Source organism: Puma concolor, chromosome A2 (genome assembly GCF_028749965.1).
Source record: "Puma concolor isolate L17-30 chromosome A2, mPumCon1.1.hap2, whole genome shotgun sequence".
In the NCBI taxonomy this organism is placed as follows: Eukaryota; Metazoa; Chordata; class Mammalia; order Carnivora; family Felidae; genus Puma; species Puma concolor.
The window spans coordinates 157,075,623-157,093,614 of record NC_141668.1 but is presented as its reverse complement, the minus strand read 5'-3'; the positions used below and the strand labels follow the sequence as shown (position 1 = coordinate 157,093,614).

Sequence of the window (17,992 nt, the reverse complement as noted above, 5' to 3'; positions counted from 1 at the left end):
CCCCCTCACCCCCTTCCATTTTCTGCCTCTTTGAAGAAGCTCAGCCCAAATTATGTTAAGCCCCAGATTCATATTTCCAGTGAATTGCTCTGCCTAGGGTACCCCACTCTAGTTAGTTGCCACACAGCAGAGCCTGCTGAGTTAGATTCTTTGAAGCCTAAAAGTTAAGGAAAAATGGTTTGGCCTAGGCTCTTTGGCCTGTGGGATGTTAGGGCTTGCAGGGGAAGAACTTGCTACCTGATTTCAAACGTGCTGAGAATGTGACACTTGGTAAAAAGTAAGGGGAGCGCAACATTGTTCCCTGGCATGTCAGCTGACAGTTCTACAAAGGGTTCTTTTTTAGCTGTACATGGTTAGCGATGACCTTAGTACAGGGCATCTCCACTCCTAATTTCAGCCTCCTAAGGGGACTTCATTTTGGTAAAACAGCCAGGCTGGAAGTTTGAGCAGATAACTTCTCTGCTGCATCTCATTCATTTTTTTCAAGTGTTTAACCCCCTATGGATTAACCACTAGGGATATGGTGAGCAGACAGCCTTATTTTCCAGGGCTTGCAGATCAAACGCCTGCAAGTGGATCATGTGCCCTATTATCCTGCCTGAAAGCGGATTAGGTGCCCTGCTGCCCTTCATCCCAGGAATACACTGTCAAGAGGTGCCTGTATGTGCAAGTACTTACTGAAGGAGTCCTAGCAAGACCTGAAGTTTTGCAGCGGGGGGGGGGGGGGGGGGGGACCGGGGCCTTGAGGGCTGGGAAGGTCCCTTGAAGCCAATGCTGAACAAAGAGGGCTGCTGGGATTTGCGGAGCACGATGGGATGCACATTTACTGAACTCTTCTGAAGTGCCAGGAGGTCTTAGTAGTAACACATTGACTCCATTTAATATTCATGATAACCTTATGAAATTTGGTACCACTATTCAATTTTACAAGTCAGGAAACAGGGACAGAGAGGTAAATAAAGTAACTTGCCCAAGTTTACACGCTGAGAATCCGGGACTTAAGCTGAAAACAGACCTATTCTTTCGGCCAACTGTTGAACAAAGATCCTGAAGCAGAGGGTGTTTGGGGCTCCTGTGAGGAGGCCAATTTTCTGGCAGGTGAGAATGTAAGGAAGGCTGAAGCCCGCTTCCCAGACCCTTGGGAAGACCTCCAAAAGGCAGTGACGTGGAAGAGTTTATAGGAAGATAAATATGGCCAGGTTGCAGAATGAGTAATAAGAGCGCCTCGTTGGCCGGCCACCAGCCCTCACCCTTTTGGTGTCCTTACAGTGGGAGGGAGCCTGGTGCGGTGGGTTTGCGGGCTGTTTCCGCAGCGGCGGCTCCCGAGTCGGGCTGAAGCCTGGCTCTGAGCCGGGGAGGAAGCAGCGAGAGGAAGCCGCTCCCGCCTTCCTAGAGAGGAGACCGCAGTGGTTCCGACCGGCGCGGGATGCTGACGTCTCGCCCGCCCGGCGTCCAGGCTGCCTGGGAGCGTCCCGACGCCGAGTGTCCAGACGTGTGGCGGGCGGTGCCGCGGACAGCACCCGGGGAGTTGAGTCGGCCGTGCCGGGCTGCGGTGATCTCGTCGCGGCGCCACCTTCCGAGCCGGGGCCGGCCCCCCGCAGCGCCTCTTCCTCCCCGGCGCGCGGGAACCTTTGGAGCGGGGGTCGGGCGCCGCCAGCGGGGGCCAGCTTGCCCTGAAGAGGGAAAGGAGAAGGCTGTTCGAGAGCCCTGGTCTGGCAGTCGGGAGACCCGGGTTCCATTTGTATGTACTTGAGGGAGGAAGCGAACTTCTGGGTGCGTCGCTTTTCTGGTTTCCAGAAGCGAATGCTGTTCCTTGCTTTTCCAGTTGGCAGAGTTGCGTGGGTTGAATGAGTATAGGTGAGAGTTTGCAATTTCCTTTAAGTTTTTATCCTCTAATAGCAACAAAATAGGTACTATATGAAGACACGTTTAGCAGCAGGTCCTATTTGTTGAAGGCATTTTCCTAAATACTTCCATGTATTGACTAATTCATGCATCATCACAACCCTATTAAGTAGTTATTGTCAACGCCAGCCATGTAACCTTTGAAAACAGATCTCAGAAATAAGTAATTTACCCAAGATCACTTGTCTAATAAACGGTAGAACAGGGATTCAAACCCAGAGGAGCCAATGGCATACTTCAAGTTTAGTGGAGGAAGACATTTTATCAGAGCATCAAACCAGTGGAAAGTGCTACAATAGAGCCATGTGAAATCCTTTGGGAATCTAGAGGAGAAAGGGCATTGCAAGTCAAAAATTTTTCACCAACGAGAAGTGTACAGTTCACATTTTAGCTGAATATTAAAGTCGAGTAGCAGTTTGAATTCATTTGTTCAGTGTCAAATAGAAGGTGTTTGTGGACTGGGACCGATTAGACTGGTAACCAGATCCGCGCCTTTTGCTAGAGTGTTCTTTCCTTTCCATTCAGAGGGAGTTCTTAAAACCTTTCCTCTGAAGAGGGGTCCTGAACATCTTCTATAAGACTCCCCTAAAAGACTTCCCCTGTCCTTTCTTGGAGATTCTGCTTTACAGAGATGCAGTCTTATTTTCCTGAAATTCCTCTACTTTGGATTGTGGGAAGATAACTGTAGGGGAGTTTCCTTGCTGTTGACTCAGCCTCTTCTCAAGAAGAGCTGATCTCACTGATGCATAGTAACTGCTCAATCAGTATTTTCCAAGTAAATGAATTCAATAAGCAGCCTCAACCACAGACGGACTGGACCTGAGGTTTTTGCTCTTTTCCCATCTGTTTTTAGAATCAAAGGATCACTGAATGTTTGTACTAGTCTTCCACTTTCCTTTCAGATACGAAGACAAATCACAGATGAAACCAAGTGACTAGCTTCAGGTCATTGAACAAGTTAGTGGCAGACCCCAGACGAGAATCAGGCCAGTGTTTGTTCTAATGTCCTCTACTGTAGCCCCAGTTTTTGGCTTTTGAAGTCAACGGCTTTTCCAGTAGGTTTGGGCTGGGGGCGGAGAGGTGGGGGGAGGGGGGGGGGCTTCGGTTCCAACCTTATCTCCTGTGGAGGAATGTTTACCCCAGGATAGTCCTTAGGAGCACCTGCCCCCTTTCTTTGTGCACTGTCAGGTCTCTCAGAAGACTACCCACTTACTGATTTTTGTCATTGGTAATACTCTTTTCAGGAGAATAATGATATTCTTCATTCAGACTTAAAATAGTTATTTGGTTAGGGATGGGCTATTCCTGAGTTCCTCTGAATCCAGCAGCTGACAATGTCTGGGTGCTTTTTTCTCCTTCCTCCATGCCTTAGATTTCTGCCCTCCCTCAAGAGAAGGTCCCAGGAGAGAAACCAGTGTCGCTTGTGTTCCTAACAGCTTATCTCTGGGTAAGTGAAATCTAACTAAAGAGCCCACGATGGGTTGTTACGGGGGTGCTCATTCAGAAGTGGTGGCAGACCTACAGTGGGACCCACCAGTGACCTCCACACCTAAACGCTGCAGACTGAAAACACAGAACCACCCTGAAATGGGCCCACCTTATTCCAATCAGAGTGAGTGCGGCCCGTTATGGAAGCAGGCAATGAAGTAACTGGCTACAGGACAGATCAGAGAATGTACTAATTGTATATCACATGTACTTAAACTGTAGCGGGGCGCCTGGGTGGCGCAGTCGGTTGAGCGTCCGACTTCAGCCAGGTCACGATCTCGCGGTCCGTGAGTTCGAGCCCCGCGTCGGGCTCTGGGCTGATGGCTCAGAGCCTGGAGCCTGTTTCCGATTCTGTGTCTCCCTCTCTCTCTGCCCCTCCCCCGTTCATGCTCTGTCTCTCTCTGCCCCAAAAATAAATAAATGTTGAAAAAAAAAATTTAATAAACTGTAGCAAGAGGAGCTACCCCTTCTGCAGTTATCTGGTGGAACATCTGGCAGCTTCACTGAACTGCTTGGTATAATGCCTTAATGGTGTACCAGTGAGAAAACTGGTACGATATTACTGGAAGACCCATCACAAAGGCGATTTAAGTGTCTCCTCAGGGAATATGAATGGGCTCCCGACTCTGTTTGGCACAAGAGTCTAAGTAATAGCAACTTCTGTTCTTGTGCATCAGAAGGCAAGATGGAGCCTGGGATCTGTTAAATTCAGTAAGAAAAGCACGGTGTGAACTGGATTCGTAGGTTATGGGAACTCTATGAATAGGTTGTGACTATGGTCTGAAGGATTCAGTGTAGTTTAATATGTATGCATAATATATGTACACGTGCACATGCCTCGAAGAAAGGTCATCAAAAAACCAACTGTATTTTCACTAGGTGGTGGGATTTCAGGTAATTTCCTTTGTGGACTGTTTTAGAATGAGCGTACGTTGTTTGTATCCGTAATAAACAAAACGAAACAAAACTTTTTGAGACAATCAAAATAAAGGAAAGAAAAGTGTGGTTAGAGTTTGGGTGTTATGTTTCACTATTGAAACCATATGGGGTTAATTTTTGTATACAGCATATCTATACTGGAAGTTTATACAGAAGATAAAGATGATACAGTCAGGAAAAATATTCAATATATTTAACCACCAGTGTGGTACAGTAATGCCCAATCAGATCAGTCTCTGATTTTACACAATTTGTGCAGAGATCCCAGTGTGTCCCAACTCTCAGCCCCAGTAGGTCCGTATGGACCAAGAAAAAATGATCCTGAAGACACATTCTTTACTGGGAAAAAAATGAATAAATCAAATAGAGCAGCAGAACCTATAGAACAATTTTATTTATGCAGAAAGAAGCAAATGGTATGTGTATAAAAATATATAGAAAAAAGAGTGAGTGAATCTACCCCAAACTTGATAATCTCTGGGAAGGGATTAGGTTTGTTTGGGTAGGGTGGGCGGTGATAAAAAAGGACTAATTTATCCTACATACTTTTATATTATTTGAGTATTTTAAAGTGAGGATATATTCATATGTAACTTATATTTAAAAATTGAAATAAAAAGCGGTCTCAGAGGAGAAGAATGTGTCAGTGTCTTCAGCACCATCCAGGGAGGAGGTTGCTAATGTGTGGCACATGAACATCTGTTCTCAGATTCTGTGCCCTTACTCAGAGCATCGGGATTTCAAAGTCTGATGCCATTAAGATCATCTAAATACTTCTCTTTCTCCAGTTCTAAGGAGTGTCCTGATGACAATGATTTGGTTCCCATGCAGTTTTTCTGTAGTGGAGAGAATGTGTCAACTAGCTGGACATGCAGCATATCAATTTCTCATTATAGATCAGCAAAGTGACTTTCTGTTTTCTGTATCATCTTGTGAATTTGATTAGTATACATCACATTCTGAAGCACTTTAAAAGTGTCACAGGTGAGGCTGGCTTCTGGACCATGATGGTATAGTCAAGTTACCGTCTAATGGGAATCTCTTCCCCAAGGACCACCCCATCCTAATTTTTCTCTAAACAAAACAATGATATCTTACTTGCTTTCAGTAAGTAAGGCTCTAGTTTTTAAACCTAAAGATCTTCCAGTTAGACACAGGGGAGAGCTACAGATGCTGAATGTTTTGGAGACAGAGGTCCAAAGAGACACCTATCAAGGTGAGTGAATAGGAAGGATTGGGATGATGGACCCGGTAAAAGTAACAGCCTGGAATAACCTTTGAAATCTTAAAAGAGAAACTCTAATTGTCACTAGACAATGATGTAAACTTGTAATTTTCTCAAGCAGCATGAGCAAGACATTGCTTATAGGTATCCTAAGGAAATGGAATTACTTTTCATCTGTTTTTTGAGGAGTAGAGACTATAGGTAGGTAGTACTTTTCCCTAACGGTTTACCCAAGATTAGAATACTTATCCTTTTCACATTCTACTATTTATCACTCTGGATCATCTTAAATTACCTGGATTAATTTTTAGTACTTGAGTGTTTCAGAATCAATCACGATAGGGAATTGTATAGATTTCCCAAGATATGTCACTACTTAATCTCTTCTCTCTATTATCTAATCTTCTCCCCAGGTTATTGTGATCTGTATATATTATAGAGAAGAGGATAAAATCAAGATTCTACAATGCAGGTCCCTTGTTCTGCACAGAGGACATCTTCCTTCATGATTTTTTTTTTTCAGGCAAGAAGACCAAGCCTGATGTAACAAACAGTGTTAAGTGACTTGTGGAAGATGACGAGGATGTCGAGGGTCAGGGAACCTGGTCATCAGGGGTTTACAATCGGAGAAGGTGATGATACATGCCGGACAAGGAAGAGGAGGGGCATCCTGCAGGAATGCCTGAGAGTACAGTACATGCACACATACACACAGAACATTCCCAGGACAGTGTTACTGTAACCATAGTCATCTTTGAGAAAGTACCTTGTAAGTATCACGAACTTGAGAGACAGTTTCCTGTAAACTGCACCTATTGGACAGACGTTCCTTGAGTGCGTTACAAGCAGCACAAATGCCCGCCAAATTTCACTGCAAATGAACCATCAGAAACTTAACATGCAGAAGAAGCCTTCAAGGTGTAGTGAATGTGGGAAATTCTTTACTCAGAGATCGTCTCTTACTCAGCACCAGAGGATTCACACGGGAGAGAAGCCCTATGTATGTAGTGAATGTGGAACTTGTTTCCGTAAACAGTCAAATCTTACTCAACATTTGAGAATTCACACAGGAGAGAAACCTTATAAATGTAATGAATGTGAGAAAGCCTTTCAAACAAAAGCAATCCTTGTTCAGCATCTGAGAATTCATACTGGAGAGAAACCCTATAAATGCACTGAATGTGGCAAAGCTTTTTGTCAGAGCCCTTCCCTTATCAAACATCTGCGCATTCATACTGGAGAGAAACCTTATAAATGCACTGAATGTGGCAAAGCCTTCAGTCAGAGCATTTGCCTTACTCGTCATCAGAGAAGTCACTCTGGAGTTAAACCTTATAAGTGTAATGAATGTGGGAAAGCCTTTAATCAGAGTGCATGCCTCATGCAGCATCAGAGAATTCATTCAGGAGAGAAGCCCTACACATGTACTGAATGTGGCAAAGCCTTCACTCAGAACTCTTCCCTTGTTGAACATGAAAGAACTCACACTGGAGAGAAACTTTATAAGTGTAGTGAGTGTGAAAAAACTTTCCGCAAGCAAGCACACCTTAGTGAACATTACAGAATCCATACTGGAGAAAAACCTTATGAGTGTGTTGAATGTGGGAAATCCTTCAGGCACAGCTCAGCACTTGTTCGACACCAGAGGCTTCATGCTGGAGAATAAAACTTGGGATGTAACCCATGTGGAAAGATTTGTATGAAAATGCCACCCCCCCGCCCCCCGCCAAATTCTTAGATATTGAAGACTTAAGTCTTCAGCTGGGATGAATGTTCTATATGTTGAGCAAGAGGCAGTGTGTCCTGAAAGTTAAGAAAATAGATCAGAATTAGATAGTCTTGAGTTTGATGCCTTCTCTGCCACATAATGGGTGTACGACCTGATTCTGAGCCTGCTTTCCCCATCCTCCTCAAAAGAATAATGACGATATTTACTAGGGTTATCTTTAAGACTTTTTTTTTTTTTTTTTAACGTTTATTTATTTTTGAGACCGAGAGAGACACAGCATGAACGGGGGAGGCTCAGAGAGAGGGAGACACAGAATCTGAAACAGGCTCCAGGCTCTGAGCTGTCAGCACAGAGCCCGACGCGGGGCTCGAACTCATGGACCGCGAGATCATGACCTGAGCCGAAGTCGGCCGCTTAACCGACTGAGCCACCCAGGCGCCCCTACTAGGGTTATCTTGAGAATAAAATGAGTTGTATGTAATAAATAACTGCCATTAATTGGTTTTGAGTTATAGATGTTCCAAAAATATTTAAATCTGGCTACTGAAAAGAAGCAATGCTCAGCATTACTGTTTTTGGTTCTTGATGTACTTTCAATGTTTATTTTTGCGCGCGCAGGAGAGAGAGAGCGCATGTGCAAGTGGGGGAAGAGCAGAGGGACACACAGAATCCAAAGCAGGCTCCAGGCTCTGAGCTGTCAGCACACTTGGGGCTTGAACTCACAAACTGTGAGAACATGACCTGAGCTGAAGTCAGATGCTGAACCGACTGAGCCACCCAGGCACCCCTCGGTATATTTTTTAAGAGCATTCTTGATTTCATTTTTTTTTTTTTTTTTTGTAAAGTAATCTCTATACTCAACATGGAGTTCAAACTCATAACCCCAAGACCAAGAGTCACGTGCTTTTCTGACTGAGCCAGTCGGGTGCCCCTTAACATTCTTGAAATTGGGCTATGATTTCATACTTTATCTACAGAAGGTTATTTAAACTATGTCTAGATTTAAATAGGAGAATACAATATAAGACTAGTTTGCCCTTGGGAAAATTCAGATTTAGAGAAAAAGGAAATTATTGGTATTTGGACATTGTGCAGTGGATTTCTGGGTCCCCTGAAGCGCCTTCTTTAGATTTTGTTACCCTCACTATTGGACCTTATGTCACTGTAAACTCTAGACTTCCCTTTTCCATGAAAAGGAAAGCCTTGCTGACTCTAACTGAATAAAAACTCGTGTGGTGGGCCTTTTGTTTGGTTGGGGAGTGGTGAGGAGAAGTTCTGTGAAAATAAAGAGGGGTGGAAATAGCATGTTGATTAGTATGTGGCTGTGCTTGCTTGGAATTTGTGAAACTGAATAAAGAAAACCTCATTTAAAATGGGAGTTGGGGGGTGCCTGGGTGGCGCAGTCGGTTAAGCGTCCGACTTCAGCCAGGTCACGATCTCGCGGTCCGTGAGTACGAGCCCCGCGTCAGGCTCTGGGCTGATGGCTCAGAGCCTGGAGCCTGTTTCCGATTCTGTGTCTCCCTCTCTCTCTGCCCCTCCCCCGTTCATGCTCTGTCTCTCTCTGTCCCAAAAATAAATAAAAACGTGGAGAAAAAAAAAATTAAAATGGGAGTTGGGGGGCGCCTGGGTGGCTCAGTTGGTTGAGTGACCGACTTCAGCTCAGGTCCTGATCTCGCACTTTGTGAGTTCGAGCCCCGCATCAGGCTCTGGGCTGACAGCTCAGAGCCTGGAGCCTGTTTCGGATTCTGTGTCTCCCCCTCTCTCTACCCCTCCCCTGCTCACGCTCTGTCTCTCTCTGTCTCTCAATAATAAATAAACATTAAAAAAAAATAGGGGCGCCTGGGTGGCGCAGTCGGTTAAGCGTCCGACTTCAACCAGGTCACGATCTCGCGGTCCGGGAGTTCGAGCCCCGCGTCAGGCTCTGGGCTGATGGCTCAGAGCCTGGAGCCTGTTTCCGATTCTGTGTCTCCCTCTCTCTCTGCCCCTCCCCCGTTCATGCTCTGTCTCTCACTGTCCCAAAAATAAATAAACGTTGAAAAAAAAAAAAATTAAAAAAAAAAATAAATAAATAAATAAATAAAATGGGAGTTGGGAGGCCAGAAGGGGGAGCTCACACATACCACACCTCACACCTCGCACCTTCGCAGAACCAAAAGAGCCACACCTTGCATTCCTAACAGGGAAGAAGCCTACTCTACTAATCCCCGCCCAGGGAACAGCCCAGCCCAGGAGACGGTCACAGCTCAGCCAATGAAAAGCCATTACACTTGAAACACCCAGTGTAGCTAAAGGAATTTTGTTTATAGCAGCTCCTCCCACTTCCCCCTTTCCTCTGTAAAAGAGCCGTCCTCTCCTTTGTTCTCCTGACTTGCCTATGGTTTTATAGTAGCTTGCATGTCCTGAATTGCAACCGTCTACCATTTTCAAGTAAATCCATTTTGCTCGTAAAATAACTTTTATTTTTAAAGGTAACGAATTCTCGGAGCACAACAGGAAAGGAGGCCTCTTAAGGGAACAGGAAGGGCAGGAGGCGTGGAGTTCTCAGGTGTCAGCAGGAGGTACCACTGAGCGACAACTTTCGGTTTATTCTTCTCATGTGTTAACGAGTCCAGAGGCTGGCAGTCTGTGGCTGCTGTAGCAGCTCCTCCAGGCATGCTGCCAAGACCCAAGTGCCTTCAGTCTTTCCACTGTACCACCCAGAGCAAAGGTCTGCCTTCCTTAGGCCAGAAAATGGCTCTGCTCTTGCTACGTTCCATGTATGTGCTCCTGACGGTATGTAGCGAGGAGGAAGGTTCATGCTTGCCAAATCTGCTTTTTTGTATCAAACACCTGGAGGCTTTATTAAGTAGACTTCACTTGTATCTCTCTCTCTTTTTTTAATGTTTACTTTTGAGAGAGAGAGAGAGAGAGAGAGAGAGAGAGGCAGAATGCCAGCGAGGGAGGGGCAGAGAGCGAGGGAGACAGAATTCGAAGCAGGCTCTAGGCTCTGAGCTGTCAGCACAGAGTCCACTGTGGGATCCGAACTCATGAACTGCAAGTTCATGACCTGAGCCGAAGTCAAACGCTTAACTGACTGAGCCACTCAGGTGCTCCATCTCTCTCTTCTTTTAATGTTTATTTTTTATCTTTTTTAACACTTTTTTTTTTAACCTTTATTTATTTTTGAGAGACAGAGACAGAGCACAAGTGGGGGAGGGGCAGAGAGAGAAGGAGACACAGAATCCGAGGCAGGCTCCAGGCTCTGAGCTGTCAGCACAGAGCCTGATGCGGGGCTCGAACTCACAAACTGTGAGATCGTGACCTGTGCCGAAGTCAGAAGCTTAACCGACTGAGGCCCCCAGGCGCCCCTTTAATGTTTATTTTTGAGAGAGAGAGAGAGAGAGAGAGAGAGAGCGTGTGAGAGAGAGCATGAGCTGGGGAGGAGCAGAGAGAGACGGGGACAGAGGATCCAAAGCAGGCTCTGTGCTGACAGCCAAGAGCCTGAGGCGGGGCTCAAACTCATGAACCGTGAGATCATGACCTGAGCCAAAGTTGGACGCTTAACTGAATGAGCCACCCAAGAGCCTCTCCCTGCTTTTATACTGTTATCAACTATAGTTATCATGTTATATATTAGATCCTCACTTGTATCAAGATCACTTGTATTAGGTCCTCAACTGTACAAGACCCACTTCTATCTCTAAAATTGTTATACGGCTACCTTTAGCAGGAGCTGGGGAAGTATTCTTAACTAGCCACATTATCATCTTCCTCATCCGAAGTGGCCTTCTGCTCATGAAGATACTGAAGATTTTGTCATTTAATGACAAAATCATTAAATGACAAAATTCTCAATAGCAATTATGTTAAGTTTTTGAATTTTACTGATCAGGAAAAACACTCATAACGACATGTAACAAGCAGGACAGATTAATATGCACAACATAATCCCAATTTTGTTTAAAAAATATAATTTACATACATACATACATGCCCCACACATGGAAGTTCCAAAATGTTAATAGTTGGTAATATCTACAGAGTTTGCATCATGTCAAAGGGGTATTGATAAACAAAGTTTTTATCATACATTTTTTCCGAATTTTCTAAATTTTCTGTAATGAACTTGTATTATCTTTAAATAGGAAAAAAGATGCCATTTTAAAAAATACCCCATATACTCTAAAGGAAGACCAAGTCCAAAATATTTACACTTATTCAGTTTCATCTTCATTGTCAAAAGAAAGGAGGGAACTGTTCTTGATTTGCTTTTGTGAGTTCTTTTTAACGGAGTCCTGCTTATTTATTTGACCTTCATTTGCCTTTTTCTTTTTTGAGCTTGCTGTTAGACCTGAATATTTTTCGTCTGAGGAACGCTTGACTGGTTTTCGATACATGATTCTTCCATCAGCCATAGCCGGTTCTTCATCTGCAGCAAAGACAAAGTTAAAGAACTTTCTTCTCTCATTTTGCCTTTATTGGAGAGTCAAATGGCAAGAAAAATCTCAGATGGTATTTAAAGATGTCCTGAGTCCATTCGATCTGGTTTTCTCCACTGCTTCTAGCTACATACCCACAAGATGGGCAGTCACTTAATAAAAACTCACTTCCTGTGAAGTATTCCATAACATTGCCAGTCCCCAATTAGTTATAATCTGGCTGTATTTTGAAGTGTTTTGAAAAGTGATTGTTTTGAACTCTAGCATTTTTCCTTAAAGCAATGTAATTAATATTTAGGAATAATGAAAAACATACCATGTAGCATACTGCAGTTCAGGCACTGATTAAATAAATACACCTCTGTTGACTAATTTGTAAACCTAACCACTTTTTTTTTAAACAGGATGTTTTTATTTAAATTTGCACTTTATCCTTGTAACAACCCAATAAAGTAGGCACCATTATTGTCTCCATTTTACTGATGAGGGAACTGAGGCTGAGAGGTGAAATAACTTGTTCATGATCACACATCTGGTGAGTGTTACAGCTGAAGTTTGAACCTAGGACCGTCTCCTTCAAACATACCATGCTATTACATAAGATAGTTTCGTATTTCAGGCTCCTTAAATTGTTAGAAAAAAAATCAGATTACTTCTAGACATACCTGCTTTGGCAGCCTTTATTTCTGCTTTAATTTTCATGACTTCTTCAGCTGACAAGTCTCCCTTTTTTAAAATCACCACTTGGGGCTGTTCATCTTCTTTGTCACTGTGATCACCATCTTCATCTGGGAGCTGAAGCTGGATTCTCTAGGGGAAAACACAAACACCACATGTAGAACGTCTGACCTTGAACCAAATACAACCATGAGACACCGTAATTACTAAGGGAGAAGGGTAACTTTATTGACAAAATGTATTTGGCAGTGAATTTCCAAGTAACTCTTAAGAGCCTAACCCTGCCACACTAGGGAAGAGATCCACCTGCCAGTTACCCTGAAGTGCCTGCCCACAGGGATTAATTTCCATCTCAGCAGGACCCCAGCTCACGGTTCCCAGTGTCAGGGGCCCTCTGCTTCAAGTACTGCCCACCCAGCCGACTCAGGGCAGTGCTGAACCACATCAATTCTGTCTGCTCTTCACCAACTGTTTTCACTTCCATCTCTTCTCAAAGTTAGACAAAAAATAATCAACGCCGAAGTACAGAAGGCAGCAAGTAAAAGGTGTTCTTCCACTTCTGATTATCTCTCCTCCCGTCTGACAGCTTCAGTCAGGTGGGAATCCTACAGCCATTTCCTAAGTGTATAAAAATATGGAAGTATAGGGGCTCCTGGGTGGCGCAGTCGGTTGAGCGTCCGACTTCAGCCAGGTCACGATCTCGCGGTCCGTGAGTTCGAGCCCCGCGTCGGGCTCTGGGCTGATGGCTCGGAGCCTGGAGCCTGTTTCCGATTCTGTGTCTCCCTCTCTCTCTGCTCCTCCCCCGTTCATGCTCTGTCTCTCTCTGTCCCAAAAATAAAAATAAAAACGTTGAAAAAAAAAAATTTAAAAAATAAAATGTTTATTCATTTAAAAAAAAAAATATGGAAGTATAGAAAACATTCTGTATGCAAAAAGAAGACTGTACATACTATGGGACTTGATTTCTTTTCTTTATGAAATTTCCCAAACATAAAAGTACAGAGAATACCAACAGGAAACATGTAGTCACTATACACATTACAAGTGGTAACCTTGGGTCAGTTGATTCGTTTTCAAAAAATGTCAGCTACCATAAAAGCCCCACTCCTCCAGCTTCTTTTTTTTTTTTAAGTTTGAGAGAGAGAGAGGGAGAGAAGGAGAGAGCGCTCACGCACACGCGCATATGGGGTAGGGGGCAGAGAGGGAGAGAGAGAATCCCAAGCCGGCTCTGTACTGTCAGTGCAGAGCCCGACTCGGGGCTTGAACTCACGAACCGTGAGATCATAACCTGAACTGAAACCAAGAGTCGGATGCTTAACCAACTGAGCCGCTCAGGCACCCTGCACCCCAACTTTTTTACTCAAAAATAATCTTTGTATAGTACCTTGGAATTATCTGTTAATATGAAATTCTGTATTTCAAAAACCACTGACTAGTATTTAATTATATATATGGTCATCTCATGGTTTATTTGACCAGTACCCTGTACATAAAAATTTTGGTTGTTTCTAGTTTTTTCCACTATGCACACATTTTTATTTACTTTTTCTACTATGCACTTATTTTTGTTCAATTTTGTGAACTCATGTGTAAGATAAATTCCTGGAAGTGGAGTTGCTGGGTTGAAAAGTATATACATGCACCACACATTATTCAAATAACTTGTTACTGCACCTCTCACAGAGCCTTCCTTGTCTCCTAGACAAGGCAACAAAGCCCTACGGCATCTGGCCTAGAAACACAGCTTTCTCCTACACCACACTCATGGCCTCTGGACTCCAGCCGGGTTGGAGGATTGCAGACACATGACCATATTAGCTCCTTTGCCTCCCCTATCTCTGAACCAGTTCCTAGTGCCTAGAAAGCCCCACTGCCCCTGGTGCATACCTGCTCAAGCTGCCTTCTAGACTTAGATTCTTTAGAAGTACTTTCCTGATCTCACCTTGTCTTCCTTCTCACACTGTGCATAGCGCATAGGGTGCATGTACCATACTGAGTTGCCAATATTTTTCTATCTGGTTCTGCTAGGTGAGTTCCTTTGAGGTACTAGAGGCACCGAGCCTCTAGAGGCCCAGAGCCTGGCAAACAGCAGGGGCTCAAGAAGTATTTGTTGATCTATTCATGAATGACTAATAGGATGAAAAATGATGAACCTGAAAGCCCTGGCCGGCAAGTTACAGGCAAATTCGCTCATTTTGTCTACATCCCAAATCTGCTCAATCACTTCACAAGTGCATTCTCTTTAATAATATCCATGTTAGTTCACTGATTATTCATTAGTTTTGCATTATTTTTTTTCTGAAAGTTTCCAATAAATGATCACAAACTAGTGGGTAATTAGGACTAAAATTTTTTAATGTTTATTTATTTTTGAGAGAGAGAGAGAGAGACGGAGCACGAGCAGGGGAGGGGCAGAGAGAGAGGGAGACATAGAATCTGAAGCAGACTCCACGCTCTGAGCACAGAGCCCGATGTGGGGCTCAAACTCATGAACTGTGAGATCATGACCTGAGCCCAAGTCAGATGCTTAACCAACTGAGCCACCCAGGAGCCCCAGTAAGTATTTTTAACCAAGGAAATGGGACAGTGAAATAAAATAAATCCTGGGGTGCCTGGCTGCTTCAATAGGTGGAGTATGTGACTCTTAATCTTGAGGCTGTGAGTTCAAGTCCCACAATGGGTGCAGAGGTTACTCAGAAATAAAATCTTTAAAAAAATTCCTGGTGTTTATTAGATTGAGAATCATTAATTCTGACTCTTCTCTTTTTGTTTACATGACCGGCTGGAAAATAGAGAAATGGTTAAAGAAACAGTGGTTGTTCAAAGCCACTCCTGAATTAACTCTCAAGAAGGTGAATAAGGTAATTTAACTTGACTATATAATGATTTCCCATGAAACTCTTCTTTTTGTTAACTAGATTACTAGAATTACTAGATTACTAGACTGACTAGATGACTAGTTTGATGATTATATTGCCAACCTGATTAAGAGTGCAGTTGGTTTCTCAAACACAGAAACATAGGGGTATTTGTCTGTGGAAAAGTCTCTTGCATAAGTTTAAGTCACTGATATGAGTTGGAAAGTACCACCCCCACCCCAGGTTCTCCTAAAACAGCATTCCCAGCTAGAATCTTCAGGGTGTTAACCACACACACATGATCATCACAAGGACTTCAAACAAACTATAAAATTAGGTTTCATAGTCTCCTCATTGATGAATCCATATCTCTTTTCTCAACTCTCATCCTTTGTGTCATCATCGTTTTTGGTCCTGGGGATCCGTCACTCCCTGATCAAATTCTCGCTAACCAAAAATGGCTCCTTGTTGCCAAATGAATAGTCTATATGGCTTTCTCTCCAACCGGTTCCTCAATCACACAGTCCATGCTTTACCATCTTTTTTTTTTTTTTTTTTAAAGATTTACTTTTAAGTAATCTCTACACCCAACACGGGGCTCGAACCTACAACCCTGAGATCAAGAGTCGCATGCTCCACTGACTGAGACAGCCAGATGCCCTGCTCACTCCCCGTCTTTACACCTTTATCCACCCTTCCTTCCATCTCTACCTGCTGACCTACCCATGCTCAAGATTCAATCTCAGTATCCCTTCCTCTTGAAGCCTTGCCTGATGATGAGCACAGTCAACAGAAGTGGTCACCTACTATTTGGTCCAGGCACTGTGCCAGGTGCTAGGAAAATACAGAAAGATTAAGATACTAACTCACAGAGTTTGATTTAGTGGTGACAATCACAGGAAAGCAAGTAGTTGCAATGCAAAAAGACAAATATCACAGATATGGACAAAGTGAACAGAGGAAAAGTATCTGTAGGAGCTTTGAAGAGGTTCACAGAGGTGGTGACCTGTGAAGGCAGAGACGAAGCAGCGAAGAAGGTTTTAAAAGAATATGGTATTTTGGAGATACATCTCTGTGTTCTTTCATTTTCTTTCACAATGCCTGGACTTAGCATATTCTCATTGGATTGAGTAATTTCACACAAGTCAATCTTGTTTCCTTTACTAAACTCTAAGTGACTTGAGGGGCGGGTATTAGCGAAAGTGCTAGACACAGAATGCTAAGTAAATTCTTTATTTCTCCACACATCCCCTAAGCATAATAGTCTCTTCCTACTGAAAGAGATAGCGTGAACCAGTTAGGGCTGAAGCCTGGGAGGGCTCAGAAGTTGACTCCCACTGATCTCTATCCTTAAACTATAGAGGGGCTGCTCTTACCTAAAGCTCCTCTTCTACTTAGATCCAAAATATTCTTTTTTTTTTTTTTTTAATTTTTTTTAGATCCAAAATATTCTTAAACATACTTTTGGTGGGGAGGAGGAGGAGGGAGGTGTGGTTGTTAAACAATAAAGCATAACAATAGATCCAGGGCATTCTTCCAAAGATCCAGACTCCAGGTCTAGGACATCAGGTCATTTGATCGAGCGGCCTTCATTAACTTTATCTGGAAAACGAGACTACGCTACCACCCATCCTGCTAACTACAGGTTTTGGGATAAGCAAGTAAGAGAAAAGTGATCTTTCTTAGCCATCTACCAAGGACGAGGCGCTTTACCTGGGTCCAGTCATTTTCAAGAATACAACAGCACTACGAAAAACGACAAATATCTTCCTGGGTATAAGAGGCTGTAGTAGTTTGAAGAGGACCAGCCTGGGGACTGAAGCCCACCCAGATTAGGGGCTGGGCGCAGGTGAGGGGAGGGACCCGTCACTGCCAGGCAGGCCTTCAAATCCAGGCAGAAGCCGGAAGTAGCGGGAGGGCAGCGTTTCTCCGGTAACGCAACTGCCCTGGGCTCACCTTGGTCTCCACGGTGGGCCCTTCTTTGTAGCCGACCCTCTCTTTGAAGCGGGCCAGGAACGCCGGCTCGGCTGGCCGCACGTACGAAACCTGGTTCCGCTTGCTCATGGCTGTCCCGGGAAAAGACAGGTTCCCTGGGCCCGCTTGAGAGTGTACATTGGTTATGGCGCCTGCTCGTGACGTCACGCAGTCCCCGCCCCCTGACCGGAGGCCGGGCAACATGGCAGCCCCCTTGCTGGCGTCAACGTCCGACCGGAGCGCCAAATTCAAATTTGCGGCCATCTTGAGCGTTCGGAATCCCGGCGCGCTGCGCGGCTGGAGGTGGGGGTATCCGCTGCATTGGTCTTGGGATCGAGGCGTGAGGGCGCCATGGCGCCCGGCTGCAAAAGTAAGTAAGGAGCTCCGGCTTCGTGACCCTGTCTCCGCCCCCAAATGCAACTGTGCAGGACGGCAAGCCCCAGCCGCCCGCAGGGTTCCTGGCTGGGCGTGAAGGGCAGAAGCGGACCCAGCGTCGCGGGGCGTTTGGGACCTCTCTTGGACCCTCAGTCAAAACGCGGCTCGAACAGCTATCTTCCCTTGTCTCTGTGTATTGGGCCCACGCCACAAGCCAGGCACAGTTCTAGGCGCTTGGGCTGAGCAGGGAACCGGAGAGCCCTCCAGGAGCTTGACGTCCAGCGACCTGCTGGTTCTTCCTTCCCTTTCTCGGTTCTGTCGTTTCGTCGCTGCCCTATTCCCGTGTCCCGACCGGGGCTGTCTCTAAGTATCCTTGCCTGAGGTCGGCCCAGGCTCTCACCAC

At 44.6% G+C, this 17,992-nt stretch overlaps 3 protein-coding genes across 7 annotated transcripts in view; 2 read left to right on the top strand and 1 right to left on the bottom strand.

Moving 5' to 3' along the window:
- Window positions 1-5: 5 nt before the first annotated feature.
- ZNF501 (zinc finger protein 501) lies at window positions 6-7,237 on the top strand. Its single transcript, XM_086698465.1, has 3 exons — window positions 6-1,857; window positions 3,278-3,352; window positions 5,971-7,237. Exon 3 carries the CDS (start codon window positions 6,435-6,437, stop codon window positions 7,221-7,223), a length of 789 nt encoding a protein of 262 aa, XP_086554591.1. The 5' UTR covers window positions 6-1,857; window positions 3,278-3,352; window positions 5,971-6,434; the 3' UTR covers window positions 7,224-7,237.
- Window positions 7,238-10,660: 3,423 nt separating this feature from the next.
- On the bottom strand, window positions 10,661-17,377 carry KIAA1143 (KIAA1143 ortholog). The gene is made up of 3 exons (XM_025916328.2): window positions 17,197-17,377; window positions 12,370-12,514; window positions 10,661-11,694 (listed from the first exon to the last, which is right to left on the bottom strand). The coding sequence occupies exons 1-3, from the start codon at window positions 17,302-17,304 to the stop codon at window positions 11,480-11,482; spliced, it is 468 nt and encodes a 155-aa protein (XP_025772113.1). The 5' UTR covers window positions 17,305-17,377; the 3' UTR covers window positions 10,661-11,479.
- Window positions 17,378-17,401: 24 nt separating this feature from the next.
- KIF15 (kinesin family member 15) overlaps window positions 17,402-17,992 on the top strand; it is a 78,559-nt gene continuing 77,968 nt past the window's right edge. For 4 of the 5 annotated variants that reach the window (XR_015248438.1, XR_015248439.1, XM_086698462.1 and 1 more), the window contains exon 1: window positions 17,480-17,584. Coding sequence is in view for 3 of the 5 variants with exons in the window: in XM_086698462.1 (XP_086554588.1) it covers window positions 17,566-17,584 (19 nt within the window). In the remaining 2 variants the exon portion in view is untranslated. Of the gene's footprint in view, window positions 17,585-17,992 lie in introns of all 5 variants that reach the window. The other variant, XM_086698463.1, reaches the window with a different exon arrangement.